The following is a 27,454-nucleotide window of genomic DNA, read 5'->3' as shown; positions in this document are numbered from 1 at the left end:
TAAACAACCACTCAGCCCAGCCCCACTGCTCCCAACCTCGCCCTGCTCCAGCCTCAGCTGACTAACCAAAACCTCCCCCCCAATCCCTCCCAGCCTAGCTTCAGCCTCACAATCCACCCAGACAGCCCAGCCCCAGACCTCACCCTTACCCAGTCATGCCCCAGGCCTGTTTTCTGCTCCTCCTCAGTCCCAGACCTCGGTCTCCGCAAGCCTCTGACCCCAGAAGTTGCCGCCCACTGCCTCCCAGTCCTGGCCAACGACACAGAAAGCAGAGAGACGGAGGCTGTCGATTGGCAGCAAAGTGTGGATGCCCACCACAATATAACTGGCATCGTCTCCGAATTACATCAGAAGCCCTTGTTATTTCTTAAAGCTATTTTATACTTAAAGCATACTTAGAAACATAGAGCATAGAAAAATAGGAGCAGGAGTAGGCCATTCGGCCCTTCGAGCCTGCTCTGCCATTCAATAAGATCATGGCTGATCCTCTATCTCAATACCATATTCCCGCTCTCTCCCCATACCCCTTGATGCCTTTTGTGTCTAGAAATCTATCGATCTCCTTCTTAAATATATTCAGTGATTTGGCCTCCACAGCCCTCTGTGGTAGAGAATTCCACAGGTTCACCACCCTCTGAGTGAAGAAATTTCGCCTCACCTCAGTCCTCAATGTCCTACCCCGTATCCTGAGACTGTGACCCCTCGTTCTAGACCACCCCCCGCCCCCCCAAGGCCAGGGGAAACATCCTCCCTGCATCCAGTCTGTCTAGCCCTGTCAGAATTTTATACGTTTCAATGCGAGGGCCTGGAAGTGGAAGCAATATTAATAAAAATATTCTTGCCAATTAATACAATGATACCTGCATTACAGCTGCATTTAATTTTTATATGGAAGGAATGCACTTTGTTCACTGCTTCCTGGCCCTCGGCAGATCCTAACTCAACTGTTCTTTGCTCTTGACCCTAACAACCCTGCCTGCGTCTTTTTTTTAGCTGTGGGAAGGTCTCGGGAACTAGCTTCATTCTCCTGGGACTGACCTTCCCTGTTCTCTCCCTCCCCACTCGTGGGAGTGTGCCGGTTGTCTGTGTCTCTCTCCAAGGCCAATGCTTTCAACATACAGTAGTTACTCTAATGATCCTTACCCTGCTGAATATTCAGTGACTTCACACTTTTGTCCAGCCTGTGCATTGACTATTGTTGCAATGTCATTTTGAATTTCGGGCTTGGAAGCAGATTTGCCAGGTTTCTGCTGGTTATTAGTTCATTTAAGCACGCCCGCCACCACCCAACCACCCCTCACTTCTCTATACTGCTACTCAGAGAATGCCCATCACTGGAAGGACTGGTGCAAGGTTTTAGATACAGCTGAGTTGCTTGCTCAGAGGGCAGTTATCTCCCTCTCATTTGCCTTTCATTCTTGGGCCTCGTTCATCCAAAACTCTTGCTGCCCCGTGTCCTAACTTGCACCAAGTCCCGCTCACCCATCGCCCCCTGTGCTCGCTGACGTACATTGACTCCTGGTCCGGCAACGCTTCATATTTTAAAATTCTCATCCTTGTTTTCCCATCCCTCCGTGGCCTTACCCTTCCCTATCTCTGTAACCTCCTCCAGACCTACAACCTTCCGAGATCGCTGCGCTCCTCCAATTCTGGCCTCTTGCGCAGCCCTGACTTCCATCGCTTCACCATTGGCGGCCGTACCTTCAGCTGCCTCGGCCTTAAGCTCTGGAATCCCCCCTCTAAACCTCTCTGCCTCTCTCCTCCTCTTAAGTCACTCCTTAAAACCTACCTCTTTGACCAAACTTCAGGACACCTGTCCTAATATCTCCTTACGTGGCTCAGTCAAATTTTGTCTGATTAGGCTCCTGTGAAGCGCCTTGGACATTTCACTATGTTAAAGGCGCTATATAAATACAAGTTGATGTTGTCTGACATCTGTTGACACATTCATGGAAATATTTGTACATTTTACATTGGTTTGTTTCGTAAGCTGTCACAGAACACGGCTGCACAGTGAAGTGTGTTGTCTGGCTGCATCCATTAAGCAACGAGTACTTGATTACAATTGCCCTCGGCGATCAAGGGCAGCATGAGTGAAACGCCAGCCAGGATTCCCTCCCGATCACTGCCCAGTGGCTCCTGTTGGGAAGTTGGTGTCTGTAGACGTGGGTAAGTAGAAGGACAGGTTTGGTTGTGATGACCTCGGTCTCTAGACTCTCACGCAAAATAGCGCCTTGGACAATAGAAAAAAATAGCCAAAATATAGTCTTGAAAGGACTTTATTGGAGAATTTTCAAGCAGCTTCATGGAAAGGATGGAGATGTCCCACTCAATATTCTAATGCAATGCCACCATGTTGACTGATGGGAGAGAAGAGTTGGAATTTCCGCCTTGACTCATCAGTGAGCTCTATTACCATCTTGGGCAAGACACCAGGGCTACGCCAATAGTGCCATGGCAACTCCATCAACCAGCAGCACGGCTATGTGCGGCCTTGGTTTATTGTTTCCAACAAACAACCTTCCAATTCAGGAATGATAACACCCACGAACTGAGTGAACAAGGCATACTTACCCGAGGGGCACTACATATTATTTTATTGGTGGTGTAGTGTATTGATCCATTCCACGTTTTGTATCTGACATTAACGTAGTTTATTGATCCATTCCATGTTTTCTGACATGGTTGTAGTGTATTGATTCATTCCACACTTTGTATCTGAATCCAGTCCAGGATTTGTATCTGACACTAGCAATAGTCTGAACAAGAACTCCAATTGTAGTCCAGCGATAGGTTGGACACACATTGCCAGGGCTGCTATCAGAGGTCAGATGTGAGATAGGAATCCATCGCGTACAGGCTTGTTGCGAGGACTCCTTGACCGATGTATTCAGGCTGTTCTACTGTATTTACTAATGGCAAATCAGTAATAATGTGTAAAGTCAGTGAGCCACGTTTTGTTATTGTCTATATAACTCTACACAAGGGCATCTAATCGTGGGGAGGGTGGAGAAAGAGATCAGGTCAAACAAGCTTGGCGCATGGATTGCCAATGGGTCGTGACCTCCCGGAGCCTCCTCCATACCGACTCCTCCCAGTCATTCTACAAAACAACTGAGTAGAAGGGGAGGTGGGTGGCAAATTTGGGGCAAAGGCTCCCCACCTCCCCTTAACGTCACCACTAATTCTGTCATTTTTGGACATCATCATCCATATTTTCTTCTGCTTTGAGTGCATGTTTTGGGTGTATTAAATTTCATACCTTTTTCTGTCTTCCATAGATTTCTCCATGACTCCTATGAAACATGGATCATACAAGTACAAAACCGCCTATAACCACCCACCTGTTACACAAGGTATTTCTCAATCTGGAGGGGATGTCACTCCACTACATTCTCTCTCTCTCTCTCCCTTTATTTTGAAGGGGTTTACTTTGTGCATTTAACAGGTGAAGTTCGAAAGAAATGGAGACTACTTTTGAATCAAGCAGGTTCCATTGAGGGTCCAATTCGATGCGTGGCTTCCACCCGTGTTACCATGGCAATAACCGTCAATGGCGACCTCTGCAGCAAACAAAAAAACTCACCTACTTCACTCGTCGTTTTTTTTTCCTGGGTAGCGGGATACGGAGGAAATTGTAGTCTGATGGTCAAGGTGAGAGGTGGCACTGGTGGGAACGGACCAGCTCCTGGAGGTCTGCTGGTGCCTGGAGACCACACCATGAGTCAACATCCAAGGGGAGAAAACTTGGGGGGAGGAGGGAGGGAGAGGAATAGAGGGGCGGGGGGAAGGGAGAGGAGTAGTGGGGGAGCAGTATGTTACAAATAATGCAACCGAGAGCCTCTGATTTACATCATAAAGCACAAGTACAGTCTATACAATGAATTGAGCCCCAAGCATCTATAAATCTCATCTTTTATATTTTCTCTGAATAAGACACTTTCCCAGAAGACTAAAGTGGTTTCCTTCCTCCGAAGAAACTAGCTTCCCAGGATTAGATGGATAATGCCTACCAGACTGACCAGGAACGCATGCAAATCCCTCAGGCAGGCATGGGACCCCCATCTCCCCAACACAACGTACAAACAACGGGCTTCAATGTCTGTGTTCCAGTTACAGGCACCCATTTTAATGGTATCGTACGATAATCTTATGAGGGGATCTATAGCACGGTCATATCAATCTTCTGAACCTGGCCTTTACCTTGGCCGTAAAGCCAGTCTTTAAAGCTGTATTTTTAGTCAATGAAATATTTGCTCCCACCTCCAACATGGCCTCTGGGAGCAGGGCGAAGGAAGGTAGGTTAAACATTTACATCCTACTAAAATTCTTGCATTAGACACGCGCTTCTTGTTTGCGAACCTCATTTTCTATTGTCACATTTTTCCCTAATTGATATTTGTCTATCAACTTTCATGCTTTATTGATGAACCAATCATTCAAAATGCTTTTTCAAAAGATTTTTGTGAAGTAAAATTTCACTTGACTTTAAGGCCTCAGCCTGTCTCGCAAGCCTGGATAATTTTACCCCACAGCAGTTAAGAAGTGGCATTGAATAAGTAGCACTTCACAGGGGCAGTTAAGAGTCAACCACATTGCTGTGGGTCGGGAGTCACATAGGCCAGACCAGGCAAGGACGGCAGATTTCCTTCCCTAAAGGACATTAGTGAACGGGATGGGTTTTTACAACAATCCGGTAGTTTCATGGTCATCATTACTGATATCCCATCATCAATATCCTGGGGGTCACCATTGACCAGAAACTTAACTTGGCCAGCCACATAAATACTGTGGCAACAAGAGCAGGTCAGAGGCTGGGTATTCTGCAGCGAGTGTCTCACCACCTGACTTCCCAAAGCCTTTCCACCATCTACAAGGCACAAGTAAGGAGTGTGATGGAATACTCTCCACTTGCCTGGATGAGTGCAGCTCCAACAACACTCAAGAAGCTCAACATCATCCAGTACAAAGCAGCCTGCTTGATTGGCACCCCATCCACCACCTTAAACATTCACTCCCTCCACCACCGGCGCATCGTGGCTGCAGTGTGTACCATCTACAAGATGCACTGCAGCAACTTGCCAAGGCTTCTTCGGCAGCACCTCCCAAATCCGCGACCTCTACCACCTTGAAGGACAAGGGCAGCAGGCGTACGGGAACACCACCACCTCCAAGTTCCCCTCCAAGTCACACACCATCCTGACTTGGAAGTATATCGGCTGTTCCTTCATCGTCGCTGGGTCAAAATCCTGGAGCTCCCTCCCTAACAGCACTGTGGGAGTACCTTCACCACACGGACTGCAGCGGTTCAAGAAGGTGGCTCACCGCCACTTTCTCATGGGGCAATTAGGGATGGGCAATAAATGCTGGCCTTGCCAGCGACGCCCACATCCCAGGAACGAATAAAAGAAAACTTAGCTTATTCCTGATTTATTTAATTAACTGAATTTAAATTTCCCAGCTGCTGTGGTGGGATTTGAACTCGCGTCTCCCGGATCATTAGTCCAGGCCTCTGGATTACTAGCCCAGTAACACAATCACTGTGCTACCGTACCGTACATGCAGTTTGTAAAATGTCCCAGGGTGCAATCTGTGCTCCAGGAGCAGGAGGACTGAAGGATCCTGTGAGGATTTAATATTCTCCCCCGCACCCCCCCCCCCCCAAAAAAAGACTGAAAGGAACTGGAGATTGAATTCTCAAACTTCAGGCGAGTTATGAATTTATATAAATATATTAGCAGCAGTGTTTTTCTGTTATGAACCGCTCACCAACAGCCTGAGAAAGGCAGCACCTGTGAACAGTGACTGTGATTATCTTGGTCTCTCTGTTGATGGTTAGAAAAGGAAATAGTTTTTTTTTTAATACAGAATGGATTTTTTTCAGTCAATCGCCTCATTTTGATTGCATGTATTCAGTTACAAATTACAGAATTAGGAGCAGGAGTCGACCATTCGGCCCCTTGAGCCTGGTCCGCCATTCAATAAGATCACGACTGATCTTCGAACTCAACTCCACTTACCTGCACTATCCCCATAATCCCTTGATTGCCCTATCCCCATAATCCCTTGATTGCCCCCTTGCCCTCTCTCATGAACGAATTTTTAGGCTGGAGAGAATTTACATAAAAACTTGGAAACTGCATAACTAAATGTTATTTGTTTGTGGAAATTCATGTTAATTAAGACTGTATAAGTGGTAATCTTCTCTTAGGCAGTCCCTCGGAACCGAGGATGTCTTGATTCCACATTAAAAAAAAGAGTTCGCAGGTGACTGAGCCCAATGCAGGACCTACAGTCTGTCACAGGTGGGGCAGACGGTGGTTGAAGGGGCGGGTGGGTGGGGTGCTTGGGTTGACGTGCGCTCCTTGCGCTGCCTGTGCTTGGCTTCCGCTTGCTCCCGGCGAAGACCCTCGAGGTGTTCGGCGCCTTCCCGGATGCTTCACCTCCACTTTGTGTGGTCTTGGGCCAGGGATTCCCAGGTGTCAGTGGGGATGTTACACTTTTTCAAGGAGGCTTTGAGGGTGTCCTTGAAGCGTTTCCTCTGCCCACCTGGGGCTCTCTTGCCGTGCCGGAGCTCCGAATAGAGCGCTTGTTTTGGGAGTCTCGTATCGGGCACCAGGTGAACACCAGGAGTGCATATCGGGAAACTGCACACCCCAAGCCTGTGTTATTCCATCCATTAATTTTAAGTGGTAGGACATTTATGCTTAAATGTTTTAAGGCAGGAACATTATTATAAAATATGGCTGAGGATGGGGAAAATAGTGGTGGGGATATCTGAGGTCACATAGGGGGCTGTGGCTGGGTCATGGGAGAAGGTTGATGGCCAATAACCCATAGACAAAATTGACGGGTCCAAGGAATTGGAAGTGACCCTGATGGCTTGTCCAGTGACAGAACAAGGTTGTCCAACTGTGTTAGAAAGATCCCAGGTTCGATCACCAATCTGTACTGCGTCACATGATCTCAGCCCTCCAATTGCCCTCCACACTCTGGGCTAGGAAGGGGTTATTCGGCTATCATTGCTGCACCTGCTCCCCAACCACTGACCCATTATGGAAAGTGTATGTCTGTGCATGCCAGAAAATCTCAGGGTAAATGCGGATGGGGAAGGCCATTCAGCCCATCCTAGCCCAGTTTTTTAAAAAAACCTACTACTCCTCCCCCCCCCCCCCCCCCAACCTCACTTCCCAAATGCAGAATCCTGGCATTTCTTCAATGATTCTAGGGTTTATTCCTATGCTATTCTACGTGGAAGGGCTTTCCATGTGTTGATCACATGGCTGGGGACAGGACGATGCCTGGCTGTGATGCCTCTTGCAGTCCAATATCCTGCCAATCGGGCCTCGCCCATGAGGAACGCTCGCAGGTAGAAGTAGTTGTGGGTTTGTGGCTAATGCCAGAGTGAAATCAAGCTCTTTGGGAGTGAGGGAAAAATCATTGAGAGTTTTTTTTTAATGGACATATTCTCTGAAGCTGGCAGCAGTGTAAGGGTTAATGTAAGATGCGATACTTCATTAGGCTCTCCGGGCGGATGGGTGGCTTTCTCCAGCAGAACAACAGCTTTCCTTCCCAATCAGCATGAGCTCCTGACAGAAAACCACAGCCCTGCCTGTACCCCACTAACAGAAAGACATGTATAGAAACGACAGCACAGAAACCGGCCATTCGGCCTTCAACTGGTCAGTGCTCCACACACAAGCCTCCTCCCACGCTAATTACCTCTTCTAACCTTGCCCCCCATATACCTCTTATTCCCTGCTCCCTCATTTATTTATATTTATATAATAGCAATAAATGCTGGCCTTGCCAGCGACGCCCACATCCCATGAATGAATTTTTTTTTTTAATTAACACTTTTCAAAGCGCTGCGGGCGCAACTTTGGGCACAATTTGCGCCGGAATCGCCGATCACGCCCAAAGCAAAAACCCTACCCCGGAGAGTGAGAGTACCTGGGGGGGCGGGGGTGGGGGGGCGTACTGATGCATGAAGCTGTACATTCTGTACTGTGATCTTAACCAAGGGTGGCTTTACCCCTCTACCGAATGGAAAACCGCCTGCGAGGCTGGCCGGAATAGTTTTAAGAATCCATTTCTTAGTGTTCCAAAAACCCACCTCCCCCAAGAATTGCAATAAAATATTACGGTGCTGCAAAATTTAAATCCTCTCCTTTTGGATTACTGACGCTGCTTTAAGTGATCTGATTAAAGCGCCTTCCCTGTGTCATATCCTGCAGTAAGGATCGAGATCAGTAGATTGTTTTTGCAAAAACATCACATCAGTCATTTTTGTTCGTCCAGATACCAGAGTCCAGTTAAAGGGGAAATTGTGTGAGAATCACCTCAGTACCTGCTCGCTGTGCCACAGGAAGCAGCATTGTCCCCAGGGAGGCGTTACACTGATAAGACGGAGAAATAATTAACATTCTGCCTCCAAGTCCCTACCTGACTGGAGTATTAATGACGGGGCTCTGAATGCCTCCGGTCCAACTGCAGATTACGGCTGTTTGGTGTAAGGTGCGGGCATTCTGGCCACTTGTACAGCACACTGAGCGCTTACATTATCATATACTGTATATATAAACGCTTCAGATTGCAACAAACCGTTATCTGCTATTTCTCCAGAAGCAGATTCAATTTTATTTACTCGAGGATGAGGACAAAAAGCTGGGGCTGTGGGACTAAAGCACCACTGCGCTCTCGGAGAGCTGGCACAGGCACGACGGGCCGAATGGCCTCTTTCCGTGCTGTAAGAATCTTTGGTTCTAATAGTAACTTTCAAAAGGGAAAAATTGGGTTGCTTTGCGCCTCCCGTTAGCGCCCTAAGAGGGCAACTAGCGCCCGGGCGCAGAGCCGCACCCGCCGCCAGTGAAATTCAGCAGGAGGTTAGCGGTGGCACTAACCAGTAACGCTCTGTGGTGCTACGGTGACGTCATCGGCGTGCGAAGTGCCCCGGCCGCGATCTTCTAGAGCGCCCCCTGACTTACGGCCGGACGCTATGTCCGACGGGGTCAGGGGGGCGTACCTGCGGCCGGGGAGGCGCAATTTAAAGGCGAGGTGCGGGGCGGCCATATTTGTTGCTGGCCGCCTGCCAGCACCTGCCGCCGCTCCCGTCCCCGGCCTCCTGAATGGCCCCTCCCTCCGCGGAGTGCCGGCTGCGCTCCAAGAGCCCGGCACGTCTCCTTGAGTGCCGGGCTCTTTTGTCGGCACTCCCGATCCCCAGGGGCCCAGCTGGGCCCCAGGTCGCGCTGCACAAGACCCCTCCCCTTTAAGAAGGGGAGGAAGGTCTGCAATACCGTGGCGCGATGTGCCGCAGCGCTGCCACGATATTGACTCACACCGCCCCAAGAGGGAGACGGGGCGCTTCCAGGAGCACCCTGCTTCCCTCTTGGGGCGCAGCCACTCAGTTTCTGGCGCAGGGGCACTGATTTTTCCGGGGCGCTACTCCTTTTTTAACTCATAGTCATAACGGCACAGAAGGAGGCCATTTGGCCCATCGAGTGCGTGCCGGCTCTCTGTAGAGCAATCCAGTCAGTCCCATTCCCCCGCTCTGTCCCTGTAGCCCTGCAAGTTTATTTCCCTCAAGTGCCTATCCAGTCTCCCCTTGAAAACATTGAGTGTCTCCACTTCCACCACTTCTGTCGGCAGCGAGTTCCAGGTCCTCACCACTCGCTGTGTAAAAAAGTTTTTCCTCACACTCCCCCCTGTATCTCTTGCCCAAAACCTTAAATCTGTGTCCCCTAGTCCTTGTACCATCAACTAGTGGGAACAGCCTTTCCCCGTCTAGCCTATCCAAACCCGTCATAATCTTGTACACCTCTATCAAATCACCCCGCAACCTCCTTTGTTCTAATGAAAACAAATCCAGCTTCTCCAACCTGTCCTCGTAGCTAAGATCAAATACTTGAAGGGGAAACATTTGCAGGGCTGTGGGGAAAGAGCGGGGGAGTGGGACTAACTGGATTGCTCTTCGAAAGAGCTGACACAAGCACGATGGGCCGAATGGCCTCCTTCTGTGCTGTATCTTCTATGATTCCAAACTCCTCTTCCTGTCTCATTAACTGGATATCAGGAACACTCCTTGTTGCTTCCCAGTGGTCTCCCTTTCCTCCGAAAATGAATTAACCCAAACTCAGAGTTGCCTAATCAATACACTTTGATCTATCTCCCCTTCTCTCCCACTCTCTTCAACTTTCAGCCTACATTTTACCCCTGCTCTTTCCTCTGAATTTTGCGGTTGAAAATAAATGTGATTGTAAGAACCGTCGTCCCAGCCCCGCAACCCCCTCCAACCTCCCCTGACCGCCCAACCCCTGCCAATCCACTGCCCCTCCCGCCACCCACCATCCCACCCAACCTCCAACCACGGCCCAACCCCCGCACCCCACCGCATCGCCCCACCCCCACGATCCGCCCCATTCCCCCACCGCCCCCACCTTGTGACCACCCCCGCCCTGTGACCGCCCCATTCCCCCACCGCCCCCACCCTGTGACCACCCCTGCCCTGTGACCGCCCCATCGCTGCCCTGTGACCATCGCCACCCTGTGACCGCCCTGTGACCGCGCCCCCCCAGAGCTTGGGGACTAGGCAACTAATGGCAGGGCTGCCGATTGTGGGGCGAAGGACATGGGGGATGCACTGTCCCTATGTTGCCAGACTGCTTGTCCAACCTCCAGTCCTGTATGATTCGCAATGTACTCCAAGTAAATATTGGGAAGACCCAAGCTTTTTTCTTCCGTTCCCTTGCCACCGATTCCATCCCCCTCCCCGGCCACTGTCTCAGGCTGAACCAGACTGTTCCCACCCTCGAAATCCTATTTGATCCTGAACTGAGCTTCTGTCCCCATTTAAACATTTTCATCCACGTGTTCAAATTGTGCAATGGCCTCGCCTCTTCCTATCTTTGTAACCTCCTCCAACCCTCCAAGAACCTTGCGTTCTTCCAACTCTGCCCTTTTGTGCACCCTCCACTCCTTTCATGCTCTTGGGCTGGGCGGTGCAGTGGATTAACAGAGCGCCGGCCTGTCTCTGAACTCTTCTGTTCTTGTCTTGGGGCTGCTTCCTATCGGCCTTGAGTGTGTTTTCCATTCTCAGTACTGGCGTTCCCAATTTTCTTGGCGAGTACCACAATCCATCTATAAATGGAGAGAGAATCTACACTGCTTTTATCATAGATAGAAGGATGACTGAGTAATAAAAGCTATCATTTCATGGAGGAATGGCCTTAAACCATGAGAGAGGATTTAAGTAGTTTACGGAGATCAACTGAACCCCTTGATTTAAATTATAGGCTTTGTATACTGTGCCATCTGTAACTTTTTATAATCTGTATCCTGGTTTCAATCAGGTGCAATCATCATAATGACAGTTAAAAGATACTAATTAAATAGTGCGTGATATGAATGTAGAATAACAGGTTCATATGGTTCTCTGCAGAATTTAAGAAGGGAATGAATTGGCAGTATGAGTTCTAGAAGAATTAACACTTCCATGATCGTCGTCGGGGGTGCATTGATCAGTCTACTTGTTTGACCACCCCTTCCTGATTCCACATCTAAATGATTCACCCGGCAACTGTGAATTAATTCCCAAGCCTGACTTTCCATTGGTTGAGTCCACAGCCAATAGCAACCCTGCTCTTATTTAAAGAACGCTTGTTCCCACTTCAACAATGAGTAGGACCCAGAAAGAAGGATGGTTTCTTTTTTAAGGCGAGAGTTTAAAAAATTAGAAATGATAGGACAGATTAGACTAGGAAAAACAGAAAGTTAGATATGGGTGAGCGAAAGAGGGGAGATGGGAAGAAATGGGTGAGTAGAATTGGTGTTTGCAATGAAGTTTAGCGAGGTCATTGGTGCTGTGGAATGGGACCCTTTCTACTTCTGACACCAGGTCAGCTAGAGCTCAATTGGATGCAGAGTATCACTGCTGCTACTCTGTCCCATCACCGTGTCTTTGCTCCAATCTCAGCTGACCACCTTCTACAGCACCATTTCACCCATCCTCAGTCCTGATTGGCATTACCAATTAATGCGGTAATGTTACTGTTTAATCTCAATATTCATCCCAGGGAGACTGGAGTTCCCTTGGACCTGCTGTCAGACTCAGAGTTAACAGCCTTGTACATATTTATATTATCGCCTGTCTGTTGTGTAGGGGAGGTCCTAACTCAAGTCTCACATGGAAGATGAGAAGAAATTTCTTCACTCAATAGGGTTGTGAATCTTTGGAATTCTCTACCCAAGAGGGCTGTGGATGCTCGGTCGTTGAGTAGCTGAGATCGATTTTTTTTTGGACTCTAGGGGAATCAAGGGATATGGGGATAGTGCAGGAGAGTGGAGTTGAGGTTGAAGATCAGCCATGATCTTATTGAATGGTGGAGCAGGCTCGAGGGGCTGTATGGCCGACTCCTGCTCCTATTTCTTATGTTGTTATCCTTGAGCCACTTACTAGGGAAGAGTAGCTGAGGTGGTTTCCATTGTACTTCCTCATGGTTTTATCCTCAGTGTCTCTTGGTGAACCACAGCCAAATTAGCAAGATGTATCCCCATTCAGTAGTGTTTAGTATTTACAACCGTGAACTGCAACCAAAGCTATAGAACCCCACTTACCCTAATACTGGGGGGAGGGTCACTCACACCCATTGGGCACAAGTCCCCCTGCTGGACATTAAACCAGTATTCAGAGTCAGTGCCCCGGTCTCCGCTCGCAGGGGCTGTCTGGAGTGGGGTCCGAACCCAACCCTTCTGACTAAGAGGTGGGAATACTGTCACTGAGCCAGTGGTCACTCTGCCCAGACGCGGGTCCCGCACTGGATGTCCACCCACTACTTACAGATCATATTCCAGTCCCCACTCACCGGGGCTGTCTGCAGCAGGACTTGAACCCTTCACCTTCTGACCCAGAGACATGAATACATCCACTGAGCTAAAGGCTCACTCCCCAACATGTTCTAGGAATAGGAGGAGGCCATTCAGCCCCTCGAGCCTGTTTCGTCATTCAATTATATCATGGCTGTGATGTCTCTCAAATCTACCTACCCACCTTCGTTCTGTAACCCTTAATACCCTTGCCCAACAAAAATCTATCAATCTCAGTTTTGAAATTTTCAATTAACCCCCCAGACTCAACAGCTTTTTGGGGGGAGAGAGTTCCAGATTTCCACTACCCTTTGTGTGAAGAAGTGCTTCCTGACATCACCCCTGAACGGCCTGGCTCGAATATTGTAAAACATAAATCTTTCACTCATTATGGGGCTTCTGTCATGTCACAGCTGCTGTCTTGCCCTAAATGAATGTCAGGCTGCCTCAGGTGGTTGCACATTTGCCTCTGGGTCGAAATTTGTGAATTCAAACCCCCACTCCATAACTCGAGCACATAATCTCGTCCTGACCATCCAGTAGTGAGAGAGTGCTGTGCTGTCTTTCAGATGAGATGTTTAGGTGAGGACCCCATCTGCTTGATCAGGTGGACTTTAAGGATCCCATGCCACTCTCAAAGAAGAGCAGGAAGCTCGCTCGGCCAGCATTCTCCCCCCACTCTCAGTACCAGAAAACAGATTAATCAGTCATTCATCTCATTGCTGTTTGTGGGATGGCTGCCACATTTGCCTGCCTAACAGTCACTGTACTCCAAAAGTACTTCATTGTGTGGGGCGCTTTATGACATTTTGACAACATGGTGAGGTGCTGTATGAATGTAAGCTTATTTTTCTCTCTCTCCCTAGATTCTGGAACCTCCTCCAGCCCTACAAGCCTTCGAGATCTCTGCGCTCCTCCAAATTCTGGCCTCTTGAGCGTCCCTGATTTTAATCGCTCCACCATTGACGGCCGTGCCTTCAGCCGCCTGGGCCCTAAGCTCTGGAATTTCCTCCTAAAACCTCTTTGCCTCTCTAGGGGATAAGGGGAAGAGAGATGCTCTACACAGGGTTGTGCTGTTGTGTTTTGGGAGTGGGGGCTGGGGGACAAGTGCTGATTGGAGTGTGGCACAGCCCCTTACAGCAACACACCGAAAATTGACATTGCGAGGGCCCCTCCCTTCAGCTGCTCTCTTCCCCCTCTCTCTCTTTCCCCCCCCCCCTCTCTCTCCCCCTCTCTCTCCCCCATGGCAATTTGCAGAGGTTTGAGTGTCGTGTACCATCTTGCCTTCTGTTAGCAGAGGGGACCAACTGACTTTACAAAAATCAACACCAAAGAAAAGAAAAAAAAAGACTTGCATTTCTATAGCGCCTTTCATGACCACCGGACATCTCAAAGCGTTTACAGCCAATGAAGTACTTTTTGGAGTGTGGTCACTGTTGTAATGCGGGAAACGCAGCAGCCAATTTGCGCACAGCAAGCTCCCACAAACAGCAATGTGATAATGAGCAGATAATCTGTTTTCGTGATGTTAGTTGAGGGATAAATATTGGCCCCAGGACACTGGGGAGAACTCCCCTGCTCTTCTTCAAAATAGTGTCATGGGATCTTTTCTATCAAAAGATCACTTTATACTGCTGGGAAGAATAAAACATTCATGGATGGTCCTTGACTCGTAAAAATCAACATTTCATTGTGCAGTACACACGTCTGCTGCATATATGACAAATAAATTGAATTGAATTGATCATCTGCTCTTTAGCCTAAGGGATGGTGTTAAGAGATGGGGGGCGGGGTGGGGTGGGGGAGCTGGCGGGACAGCAGTACAAAGTGATCTTTTGCACCACCCCCTTCCTAAAGTACATCGTACAACCTGCTTAGCGAGGCATTTCTAACCTCCATCTGCACAGTCTCGTTCCCTGTGTGATACAATGCTTCATTCTGTTCCAAAATGGGGGAAGAAAAGTCACCATTTCTTTATGGTACTTGAGAACAATGCAGAAAAGTAATTAGCGGAGGAATCTGCTTTCTTGTGTGTAGCCAGATTGGAGTGTTGCTTCTTGGGCTTGTTCCAATGCCGCATTCCATGCGGTACTCACTTCCTGTTTCTTCTCGCTTTCAATCGAAGGTTTTTTTTTCTAACTTGTTGGGCCAAGTTGTCCTTCAGTACGGTCAGCGTTTGAGCCAGGCCGGGGAGAACTGGCATCTGGCTAAGCCTAAGAGTGGGTCATGGGCTTTCCGTCACCCTCGAGCTGTGTGCGCGGACGAGAGCTCCAGCCTCTTGCTGAGTCACCTGGCCCTCAATTGTCGAGAGCAAATCGATGCCAACAGTGAAACTGCACCAGCAGAAATAAGAATGGGAACCAACTCCTAATCCAGTAAAATGGATAGACCCCTGATTTCAGCCCAGGGGCACTGCTGCAGCCATGTGGGGAGGGGCAGGTGGGTGGAGAATCAGCCAGGGTCCCCCGGTCATGAACAGTATTCAGTGACCTTCGGTGGACTGGACTGAACTCGGATGTGATGATCACCATAACCTACCGACACTCACTGACTAGACCCTCCCTCAAAGGGTGGTCACTGGAGGGGAGGGGGTTTATACATTCGATTAAGGTGCCACATAAAAGGTTACTGCCCAAGATAAGAGCTCACGGTGTTGGGGGTAATATATTAGCATGGATAGAGGGATGGCTAACTAACAGAAAACAGAGTTGGGATAAATGGTTCATTTTCAGGTTGGCAAACTGTAACTAGCAGGGTGCTGCAGGGATCAGTGCTGGGGCCTCAACTATTTACAATCTATATTAATGACTTGGATGAAAGGACCGAGTGTACTGTAGCCAAATTTTCTGATGATACAAAGATAGGTGGGGAAGCAAGTTGTGAGGAGGACACAGAGTCTGCAAAGGGATATAGACAGGTTAAATGAGTGGGCAAAAATTTGGCAGATGGAGTATAATGTGGGAAAATGTGAGGTTATCCACTTTGGTAGGACGAATAGAAAAGCAAAATATTATTTAAATGGAGAGAGACTGCAGAATGCGGGGGTACAGAAGGATCTGGGTGTCCTCGTACATGAAACACAAAAAGTTAGCATGCAGGTACAGCAGGTAATTAGGAAGGCTAATGGAATGTTGGCCTTTATTGCAAGGGGGATGGAGTATAAAAGTCGGGAAGTCTTGCTTCAACTTTACAGGGCGCTGGTGAGATCGCACCTGGAGTACTGCGTACAGTTTTGATTACCTTATTTAAGGAGGGATATATTTGCATTGGAGGGTGTTCAGAGAAGGTTCACGAGGTTGATTCCGGAGATGAAGGGGTTGTCTTATGAGGAAAGGTTGAGCAGGTTGGACCTATACTCATTGGAGTTTAGAAGAATGAGAGGTGATCTTATTGAAACATACAAGATTCTGAGGGGGCTCGACAGGGTAGATGCTGAGAGGATGTTTCCCCTCGTGGGGGAATCTAGAACTAGGGGGCATAGTTTCAGGATAAGCGGTCGCCCATTTAAGACGGAGATGAGGAATTTCTTCTCTGAGGGTCGTGAGTCTTTGGAATTCTCTGCCCCAGAGAGCTGTGGAGGCTGGGTCATTGAATATATTCAAGGCGGAGATAGACAGATATTTGAGCGACGGGGAGTCGAGGGTTATGGGGAGCGGGCAGGAAGTGGTGTTGAGGCCAAGATCAGATCAGCCATGATCTTATTGAATGGCGGAGCAGGCTTGAAGGGCCGAATGGCCTGCTCCTATTTCCTATAGGTGGAATTGTTCCCCAGCAGGAGTCTGTATCTTCAGGAGATGGGGCGAGGAAGGTGGGAGACAGGATAAAGTGAATAAAGCTGTGTGTGTTTCAATGGCATGCACAGAAAAAGGGCAAACTTCATTTTTAAGTACAGGAAACTTTCGATTAAATGGCCCCTAAATAACCGGAACGCTCTATCCACCGGCAAAATTCAGGAGTCGGTTCAGGTAACTTATTACTTTTTTTTTTACTCCATTTGTGGCTGTGCAAGGGTGTAGCTGAAGCTGTTGCTAAGCTACAGAGATGCTTGCAACTTGCGGCCATTGTTCTGAAGCTGTTGCAGGGTTTGTTGCTTTATACGGAGCTCTGAGCTCCGTATCTTTTACTATAGCGTTCGGTTATTTTGTTGATGAACCGGCACCACGTCGGTCCCGTCCATGCCGGATACCAGAAAATTTCCTGTAACCATTGATTTATGACTTTTAAAATTCCTTCTCGGGATGTGGGCGTCGCTGGCAAGGCCTTCATTTATTGCCCAACCCTAGTTGCCTTTGTGGCTTGCTAGGCAATTTGCAGAGGGGCAGTTAAGAGTCAACCACATTGCTGTGGATCTGGAGTCACATAGAGGCCAGACCGGGTAAGGACGGCAGATTTCCTTCCCTGAAGGACATCAGTGAACCAGATGGGTTTTTACAACAATCCGACAGCTTCACGGTCACTTTTACTGAGACCAGCTTTCTATTTCCAGATTATGATGATTTTTAAACTAACTTCAAATTCTCAAATTGCCATGGGAGTGGGATTTGAACTCGAATTCTCCTGGGTTATTAGTCCATTAACGCGAACACTAAAGTACCGTGCCCTTGCTTACTTGATTAAGATTGTCACAAAAGTTTGGGTTTTCAGAAGTCAGTTCTTCCTGTGAACTCTGTACTCTAGCACACCGACATTATTAATGATTAAAGTTTTCAGTGAATTTTATATCAGTATGAAAGGCCACGCTCAAAACTCACGCCATTATCCCACCTCCACCTTGGCCTCTTGCCTCCTCTATGTCTGGTTTTAATCGTGGCCAAGGGAGGCAACTCTAGACTGGCTCGGTGCTGTCACTGTCCGCACTGTTCAGCAGCAGGCTTTGTTTTTATGGAATTTCTCTTGGATTCCTGCACATCCCACTAGGAAACCACAAAGACCCTGAAGCAGAGTCTGAATTCTGGAAGGTTTCCTGGTATGTGGGAGGCCAAGGCCGTTCAAACAAACAGATCTGTGACCTACTGACAGCACTGAGTGGAGCTCAGCTTTTCCCACCCACACGCCTCTACTCTCTACAGGGCTAATGTGGGACGCTCTGTAGTTCTCTCGCCTCTGAGTCAGAACGTCGCGGGTTCAAGTCCCACTCCATGAAACTTCAGCACAAAATCCAGGCTGACCCTCTCGGCGCAGTGCTGAGGAAATACTGTACTGTCGGAGGAGCCGTCTTTCGGATGAGACATTAAACCAAGGCCTCGACTTCCTTCGCATGTGGACGTAAAAGATCCCACAGCGCTGTTTCGAAGATGAGCAGGGGAGTTACCCCTGGTGCCCTCGCCAATATTTATCCCTCAGCCAATATCACTAAAAAAGCAAATTATCTGGTCATTATCACATTGCTGTTTGTGGGAGCTTGCTGTGCGCAAATTGGCGGCCGCGTTTCCTGCATTACAACAGTGACCACACTTCAAAATTACTTAATTGTGCATTGGGGATGTCCTGAGGCCATGAAAGGTGCTATATAAATGTAATTCTTTCATATGGAGGAGGGCACCAGTAAATGGGTTCTTTTCTCTACACAAGAGAAGACAGGTGACCTGGTAGAGGTCTTTAAAATTATGAAGGGTTTTTAAGGGTAGATTTAGAGAAGATGTTTCCGCTTGTGGGGGAATCCAATAATGAGTTGAGGAGAAACTTCTTTATCCAGAGAGTGGTGAGAATGTGGAACTCGCTACCACAGGGAGTGGTTGATGCGGATAGCGGAGAGGCATTTAAGGGGAACCGAGTTAAGTACACAAGGGAGAAAGGAATAGAAGGATATGGTGAGATGAAGTAAGGCGGGAGGAGGCTCATGTGGAGCACAGAGCAGTCGGGTTGAATGGCCTGTTTCTGTGCTGTAAAGGTCTATGTCATTCTATGTATGGTAAAGGTTGATTGATTCCTCCATTGTGAGCCTGAATGGCTTCAAATCCAGATTTTCTTCTTCCTCCCCTCCTCTCCTGACGTCATTGACTAGCGGACAACTCCACGAGCTCGCCTCTGGCACTTCATCCAGCTGGCCATGTTCAACTGAACCTGGCTATTCGACTGCGCATGCCATTGCAGCTGAACCCGATCCTGTCCTCTCATGATATCGAGCAAAGATCACCGGATCGTGAGCGGCAGGGGGAACCCTGGCTGATTTCAATTCACCCCCCGCACTGAATTTGATTGTAGCGCTTTACTCTTGCCTTAATTGAGATCAGCAGTTACCACATAACTAGTATAGGAACAGAAGGAGGCCATTCTGCCCCTCGAGCCTGTTCCACCATTCAATGAGATCATGGCTGATGTGTGACCTAACTCCATATACCCACCTTTGGCCCAAATCCCTTAATACCTTTGGTTAACAAAGAGCTATCAATCTTCGAGTTAAAATTAACAATTGATCTAGCATCAATTGCTGTTTGCAAGGATGGAGCCTGGACCTCCCCTTGTGGGTACCACTCTGTTACACAATGGGCAGTGCATTTACCAGCTGAGCCACTGCTGAACGATTACTTCATTCCATTTTTTGAGAATATATTTCCCTCTCCTCCCCTCGACCCCAGTTGTTGCTATGCTGGAACACTTAAACTCTACGGGGTTGATTTTCAGTGTGCCGTGAGACGGGCTTTTAGGCGTGCGGGGGGGCTAAAATCCCGAATTCGGGGGTCCCGACACCATCCCGCCCAAAACCCGCCGCCATGTAAGTTTCAAAGGAGGCGGGTACCCGCCCCGCACTGGAACCCGCCGAACCGAGGCGGGAAGGGATTAGTGCCAATTAACTGCCTGTTAACAGGTAGTTAACGGGCAGTTCTTAGCCTAATCCCTATTTTGAGGGGTGTCGTGAGGGATTCCCAACGGCTCCAAACCATGCCAAGTTAGAGGAGTCGGGCCGTTGGGTTGAAGGACTTGGAGGGGTTGAGATGTCGGTGTTCAAGTGAGTGATGTGTGCATGAGTGCAAAGGTAAGTGTGTTTGGTGTGTCTAAAGTGTGTAAAGAAGTTTAAATTACCTGTACTTACCTTAACAGCCTTCCTTCCTCTAGGCTTCGGGAGTCCATCGTTCAGCCGGCACTGAAAGCAGAATGGCCACGAGCTGTCAAAAGTGACAGCCTGCAGCTTTCAGTGCCGGTGAGATTTCTAACTGAGTCTGCGTAGAAGGACTCAGGTTAGAAGTAAGACTGTCAGTGTTTGACAGCTTCAAGCAGCTGTGAAACACTGATATTTCATCTGTCAACACGTCTTGACAGATGAAATTTCAGTCTGTGACGTCACCTGTTGCCGGGTGGCCCTTAATTGGCCTGCTGAGCCCACTGGGCGGGCTCAACAAGGTCAATCAAGTGAAAATCGTGTGGATTGGCCGCATCTCAATGGAGGTGGGACTACAACCCGAAAGTTGTAGTCCCACCTCCTTCCCGACTTCTGAATGAAAATCCAGCCCTACGTCTCCAGTACGGTAAGTGTTGGTCATTTCTCAGTCGCACTCATCACTTTATGAAGCTGCTCGTAAACCTGATGTTGTGGAAAGAGCTCTGGGGGCAGGGGGGGGGGGCCTCCATCCCATCCCATGTCCTTTTAGGGAAGGGAACCTGCCGTCTTTACCCAGTCTGGGCCGATACGTGACTCCTGTCCTCACTCAATGTCGTTGACTCTTAACTGTTCTCTTAATGTCGGCTGTGTCAAGCTGCTCCACCTGGTCCAGAACAGCAGAACCAGAGGGAAGAAAGAAAGACTTGCATTTCTATAGCGCCTTTCATGACCATCGGATGTCCCAAAGCACTTTACAGCCAATGAGGTACTTTTTGAAGTGTAGTCACTGTTGTAATGTAGGAAACGCAGCAGCCAATTTGCGCACAGCAAGCTCCCACAAACAGCAATGTGATGATGACCAGATAATCTGTTTTAGTGATGTTGATTGAGGGATAAATTTTGGTCCAGGACACTGGGGAGAACGCACCCTGCTCTTCTTCGAAAGGATCTTTTACATCTACCTGTGAGGTCGGACAAGGCCTTGGTTTAACGTTTCAGCCGAAAGACAGCACCTCCAACAGTGCGGCACTCCCTCAGCACTGCACTGGAGTGTCAGCCTGGATTTTTGTGCTCAAGTCTCGAGTGGGACTATGAACCCACAACCTTCTGACTCAGAGGCGAGAGAGAGAAAGCTACCCACTGAGCTGAGGCTGTGCTTGATGACTCACTTGTGGACTAAGGTTGGATAGAGATAATGATGAACCTCCCTTATCCAAGGGTGCTAAAGTCAATTGTAACGCCCCCACTGCGACCTTGGCTGTAATCGGCCAGCTCAGCTTGGGTTCGAGCTTGGGACAACAAAGAGTTTCATACTTGCTCGAGCTTCCTGATGGCTTAGCCACTCACTGAAGCATGGAGACTGGAGAGATGTGGGGCTTTAGCAAACAATCCTAACCCACTCTGCTGTCAGGTGTCTCTCTCTCTTATCTCTCTACACTCCCTTCTCACTGTACTGACTGTGAGCTGATGTAGCCTACCCAGGCAAGACAGATGGGTTTTGAGAGGCAGACAGCCTTGAGGTTTGAAGTCCCAACTCAACCATCTGAGTTACCGCTGAGCGACCCTGAGGAATCGACAACATCTCTTGATCCACAAAGAGCTGTGAGTAGAGAAAAATATTGCCAGCCTCCTGGTGCTGAGTTGCAAGAAACTGGAAAATAATGTTCCAGTAATAAAATACCAAGATAAGGGCGGTGAAAAATCAATTCCAATCTGTTTCTCCCGTTGAATTGGATATTGATTCTATATCTCTAAGATCTCTGAAGCTGTGCGTGCTGGAGATGGGGAATTAATATGCATTTGATCACCATGCATCTGACAGTACAGAGAGATTGTACAAAGAAAGGGGAGTCTCTCAGATGAGACGTTAACCGAGGCCCCGTCTGCCCTCTGGATGTCAAAGATCCCATTGCACTATTTTCGAAGAAGAGCAGGGGAGTTCTCCCCGGTGTCCTGGACAATGTTTATCCCTCAACCAATATCATGAATGCAGATTATCTGGTCATTATTACACTGCTGTTTGTGGGAGCTTGCTGTGTGCAAATTGGCTGCCACGTTGCCCACATTACAACAGTGACTACACTTCGAAAGTACTTCATTGGCTGTAAAACACTTTGGATTGTCCTGAGGTCGTGAAAGGTGCGATATAAATGCAAGTTCTTTTTTAATAATATTGTGCTGCTGTTGGAGCGCGTTCCTGGTGGCAACTCGAGAAAGAAATAGAATTTATTGAATGCCTTTCACGAGCTCAGAACGTCCCAAAGTGCTTCACAGCAAATGAAGTACTTTTGTAGTGTAGTCGCTGTTGTAATGTAGGAAACACGGCAACCAATTTACGCACAGCAAGCTCCCACAAGCAGTAATGGGTTTAGGGCGGGAAAGTGGAGTTGATGTCGGAGTTCAGCCATGATCTTATTGAATGGCTCGCGGGGCCGTATGGCCTACTCCTGCTCCTATTTCTTATGTTACATACGGCACAGAAACAGGCCATTCGGCCCAACCAGTCCATGTTCTTACGTAATGCGATAATGACTAGATAATCTATTTTTAGTGATGTGGGTTGAGGGATAAATATTGGCCAGGACACCGGGGAGAACTCCCCTGCTCCTCTTCGAAACAGTGCCACGGGATCTTTTACATCCACCCGAGAGAGCAGACGAGGCCTCGGTTTAACGTCTCATCCGAAAGACGACACCTCCAACAGTGCAGCGCTCCCCCAGCACTGCACTGGGAATGTCAGCGTGCAAAGTTAAAGCACATGGGATTGGGGGTAAGGTACTGACTTGGATAGAGAACTGGTTGGCAGACAGGAAGCAAAGAGTTGGAATAAACGGGTCTTTTTCCGAGTGGCAGGCAATGACTAGTGGGGTACCACAGGGATCGGTGCTAGGACCCCAGCTATTCACAATATATATTAATGATCTAGACGAGGGAACTAGATGTAATATCTCCAAGTTTGCAGACGACACAAAGCTGGGTGGGCGTGTGTGCTGTGAGGAGGATGCTAAGAAACTCCAGTATGATTTGGACAGGTTGGGTGTTTGGGCAGATGCATGGCAGATGCAGTATAATGTGGCTAAATGCGAGGTTATCCACTTTGGTGGCAAAAACAGGAAGACAGATTACTATCTGAACGGCAATAGATTAGGAAAAGGGGAGGTGCAAAGAGACCTGGGTCTCCTTGTGCACCAGTCACTGAAGGTAAGCATGCAGGTGCAGCAGGTGGTTAAGAAGGCAAATGTTATGTTGGCCTTCATAGCGAGAGGATTGGAGTACAGTAGCAAGGATGTCTTGCTGCAGTTGTACAGGGCCTTGGTGAGACCACACCTTGAGTATTGTGTGCAGTTTTGGTCGCCTTATCTGAGGAAGGATGTTCTTGCCATGGAGGGAGTGCAGCGAAGATTCACCAGACTGATACCTGGGATGGCAAGAATGACGTATGAGGAGAGATTGGGTCGATTGGGCTTATATTCGCTGGAGTTTAGATGAATGAGGGGATCACATTGAAACTTATAAAATTCTAACAGGACTAGACAGACTAGATGCAGGAAGGATGTTCCCGATGGCAGGGGAGTCCAGAACCAGGGGTCACAGTCTAAGGATAAGGGGTAAGCCATTTAGGACTGAGATGAGGAGGAATTTCTTCACCCAGAGAGTGGTGAACCTGTGGAATTCTCTACCACAGAAGGCAGTTGAGGCCAATTCATTAAATCATTTCAAGAAGTAGTTAGATATATTTCTTAAGGCTAAAGGGATCAAGGGATATGGGGAGAAAACAGAGACCGGGTACTGGATTTGGATGATCAGCCATGATCTCATTGAATGGCGGAACAGGCTCAAGGGGCCGAATGGCCTACTCCTGCTCCTATCTTCTATGTTTCTACGTTTCAGCCTGGATTTGGTGCCCAAGTCTCTGGAGTGGGACTTAAAATCACGACCTTCTGACTCCGAGGGAGAGTGCTACCCACTGAGCCACGGCTGACACCTTAATGATAAATATAGCTCTGTTAGAAATGTAGCATAAGGCAAGTTTGGAATATCTCACTGCTCCGAATGTAGATTTGAGCAACAGATTGACATATTTCTAACACCTTTTGATAACTTCATTATGTTTATAATTCTCAGCTGGATCTCTGGAAATTGATAGGTGTTTGCCATCGCAACGGAAGGCAGACCTTTTGAAAATGATTGATTTTCTTTCGTCAGAAACTTAGCACACCAACAAATTTCTTTGAAAATATTCAGTATGATTTGCTAGGCCTTTTCTCCTATGAAGTTTCCTGCGTTATAATGCACATGTAACATTTCTTCAGGGTTAAAGAAACATCATCCGCACTGGGGGCCAGGAACCAAAATTCAGGGTTGTTTTGGGGTGCCGTTAAGGGGACGCACTCAGCCGTGTTAGCAACGATAAACAATCAAAGACCAGGGTCAATCTCGGGCTTGTGATTCTAAATCTGGAGAGGTCTTCCTAACTTTGGGTAGATCACTAGGGCTGTTTTTGTGCAGCCGAACATCACGTAGTGGGGAGAGTTCCAAGAAGAGGGACAAGGATATTTCTGGACAATTGAGGTCGCAGGACTGAGCTTGCTTTTGTTATAGATTTACAAGGATGATACCAGAAATGCGAGGGTCTACCTATCAGGAAAGGATGAACAGGCTGGGTCTCTTTACTCTTGAAAAGTGAAGGTGTGGAGATGCCGGTGTTGGACTGGGGTGGACAAATGTAAGAAATCACACAACACCAGGTTATAGTCCAACAGCTTTATTTGAAATCACAAGCTTTCGGAGCGCTGCTCCTTCGTCAGGTGAAGGAGACTTGAAAAGTGAAGGCTGAGGGGTGACCGAATAGAGGTCTTTAAAATTATGAAAGGTTTTGATAGAGTGGATACAGAGAGAATGTTTCCACTTGTGGGGAAGAGCATAACTAGAGGCCATCAATATAAGATAGTCACCAAGAAATCCAATCGGGAATTCAGAAGAAACTTCTTTACCCAAAGAGTGGTGAGAATGTGGAACTCGCTACCAAAGGGAGTGGTTGAGGCAAATAGTATTGATGCATTTAAGGGGAGGTTAGATAAGAGAGAAGGGAATAGAGGGTTACTCTGATAGAGTTAGATGAGGAAAAATGGGAGGAGGCTCAAGTGGAGCATAAATGCCGGCATGGACTGGTTGGGCCGAATGGCCTATTTCTGTGCCGTATATCCTGTGTAATCAGAGTAATGTGGATTATTATCAGGGGACCATGATCTCAGTCTTTAAAGTTTGAAGGGCTCAAAGTCTAAAAATACATTTAAAAATTCAAGCTTGGTGTTGTCTAACCAAGAATCCTTGCCTTACCTTGTCTTCTCCCCTACTCTCATCAACATGATATCCTGCACTATGGGCCTCAGCCCTTCTACCAGATTTCTCAATTTTAAGAAGGCATTGATAAGTTAGACTGTGAGGCGATTTGATGTAGAATGTGAGCACAGAATGAGAGAACGGGTTGAAAATGAAGGGGTGCGGGGAAGGAAGGTGACGGGTGAGAGAAAAGAGATGAGGAGATGATCAGCGAACCCTGTCGGTGATGACAACTTTGGAAGTGTGGAGGTTGTGAATGATAAAGAAAGTACTTTCATTTATATGGCGCCTTTCACAACCTCAGGATGTCCCAAAGTGTTTTACTTCTGAAGTGTGGTCACTGTTGTAATGTAGGAAACATAGCAGTCAATATCGCACAGCAAGCTCCCACAAACAGCAATGTGATAATGACCAGGTAATCTGCTTGTGATGTTGATTGAGGAATAAATATTGGCCCCAGGACACCGGGGATAACTCCCCTGCTCTTCTTCGAAATAGTGGCCGTGGGATCTTTTATGTCCACCTGAGAGAGCGGACGGGACCTCAGTTTACCGTCTCATCCGAAAGATGGCACCTCCAACAGTGCAGCACTCCCTCAGCACTGCACTGGGAGTGTCAGTTTAGAGTATGTGCTCATGTCTCTGGAGTGGGACTTGAACCCACGACCTTCTGACTCAGAGGCAAGGGTGCTACCAACTGAGCCACTAAAATAAAAATCTTTTTTTTAAAAAAAGGACATTTAGAATAATTATCAAGGTGGAGGGGAAAAATTAGCCCAGGAAAAGAAAGACTTGCATTTCTATAGTGCCATTCATGACCACTGGACAACCCAAAGTGCTTTACAGCCAATTAAGTACTTTTGAAGTGTAGTCACTGTTGTAATGTAGGAAATGAGGCAGCCAATTTGCGCACCGCAAGCTCCCACAAACAGCAATGTGATAATGACCAGAATGATAAATATTGACCAGGACACTGGGGGAAAACTCCCCTGCCTCTTCTTTGAAATAATGCCCTGGGATCCTTTATGTCCACCCAAGAGGGCAGACTCAGTTTAACGTCTCCTCCGAAACTGCGAGTGTCAGCCTGGATTATGTGCTCAAGTCTCTGGAGTGGGACTTGAACCCACGGACCTTCTGACTCCAAGGCGAGAGAGAGAGTGCGTCTAGCCGAGCCACAGCTGACAACAAGGCGAAGAGAATGATGGTATGTGCGGAGGAGTCAAGTTGGAGGGAGATACTGAGGGAGGCAAGGAAATCCTAAGCGTTGGGAGGAAGATCGGGTCCAGGTCGAGATGGAGGTTGTCCAGAATGAGGAATTGGTCGGAGCGGAGATGAGCGGGAATTTCCCCTTTAAAGAAACAATGTGCTGCAGAGGTCCCCCTACTGCTGTAAATACTTTACTTATAACTGTTGCATTGGGCAGCTAATTGGATAAACGCTCACTTGCAACAGAAGGTAAGACACATCCCCAGCTTTGCAATTGATAAGGACTTGTATAAAGCTGCTGCTTATACACCAGATTTTACAGCATGCGTTGTGATGTCTCAAACAACACTGAGATGCAACTTAAAATTCTGATTGATTTTATATGTTTGGAGCTCTGCCAGTGATCAATAATGTACTGGAAGTAAATTACATGTCAGTGTAAGCAGGTCTGATGTACAATTAGACAATCAGCTATCAAATCTCCGCTTATTAAACAATCATTGTGCTCCCTAGCAGAAACATTAGAATCTTACAGCACAGAAGGTGGCCATTCGGCCCATCATGCCTCTGCCGGCTCTTTGAAAGAGCTCTCCAATTAGTCCCACTCCACCTGCTCTTTTCCCATAGCCCTGCAATTTTTTCCTTTTCAAGTATTTATCCAATTCCCTTTTGAAAGTTACTATTGAATCTGCTTCCACCGCCCTTTCAGGCAGCGCATTCCAGTTCACAACAACTCACTGCGTAAGTTGATATAATGCAAACCTTAAACTGCTGGCAGGTTTAGAGGAACTTCATCTAAGTGGGCTTTCTTCATATAGAGCCTAGTCAACAGAGAGGCTTTCCAGCTGAACATGGTGTTGTCCTCCCACCAATGTTCACTAAGCTGAGTGCATGTGCGGTATTTTGAATGGCCCGCGCAGCCCCTTAAAGGGGCCGGCAGTGTCAAACAAAATTACAGGGAACATTGTCTCCCACACGTGTATTTTCCAGCAGCAGTCACTGAATA

General features: G+C 47.8%; 1 protein-coding gene across 5 annotated transcripts in view; it reads left to right on the top strand.

Annotated features, from left to right (window-relative positions):
• Window positions 1-3,278: 3,278 nt before the first annotated feature.
• The window catches only part of srcin1a (SRC kinase signaling inhibitor 1a), a 496,431-nt gene continuing 472,255 nt past the window's right edge, over window positions 3,279-27,454 (top strand). For all 5 annotated transcript variants that reach the window (XR_015073440.1, XM_085966198.1, XM_085966197.1 and 2 more), the window contains exon 1: window positions 3,279-3,356. Coding sequence is in view for 4 of the 5 variants with exons in the window: in XM_085966198.1 (XP_085822324.1) it covers window positions 3,290-3,356 (67 nt within the window). In the remaining variant the exon portion in view is untranslated. The remainder of the gene's footprint in view (window positions 3,357-27,454) is intronic.

This window comes from Somniosus microcephalus, chromosome 24 (assembly GCF_052327205.1).
Source record: "Somniosus microcephalus isolate GS21.2 chromosome 24, FLI_Smic_1.0, whole genome shotgun sequence".
In the NCBI taxonomy this organism is placed as follows: domain Eukaryota; kingdom Metazoa; phylum Chordata; class Chondrichthyes; order Squaliformes; family Somniosidae; genus Somniosus; species Somniosus microcephalus.
The sequence above is the reverse complement of the archived record's forward strand: the minus strand, read 5'-3'. Positions and strand labels throughout refer to the sequence as shown.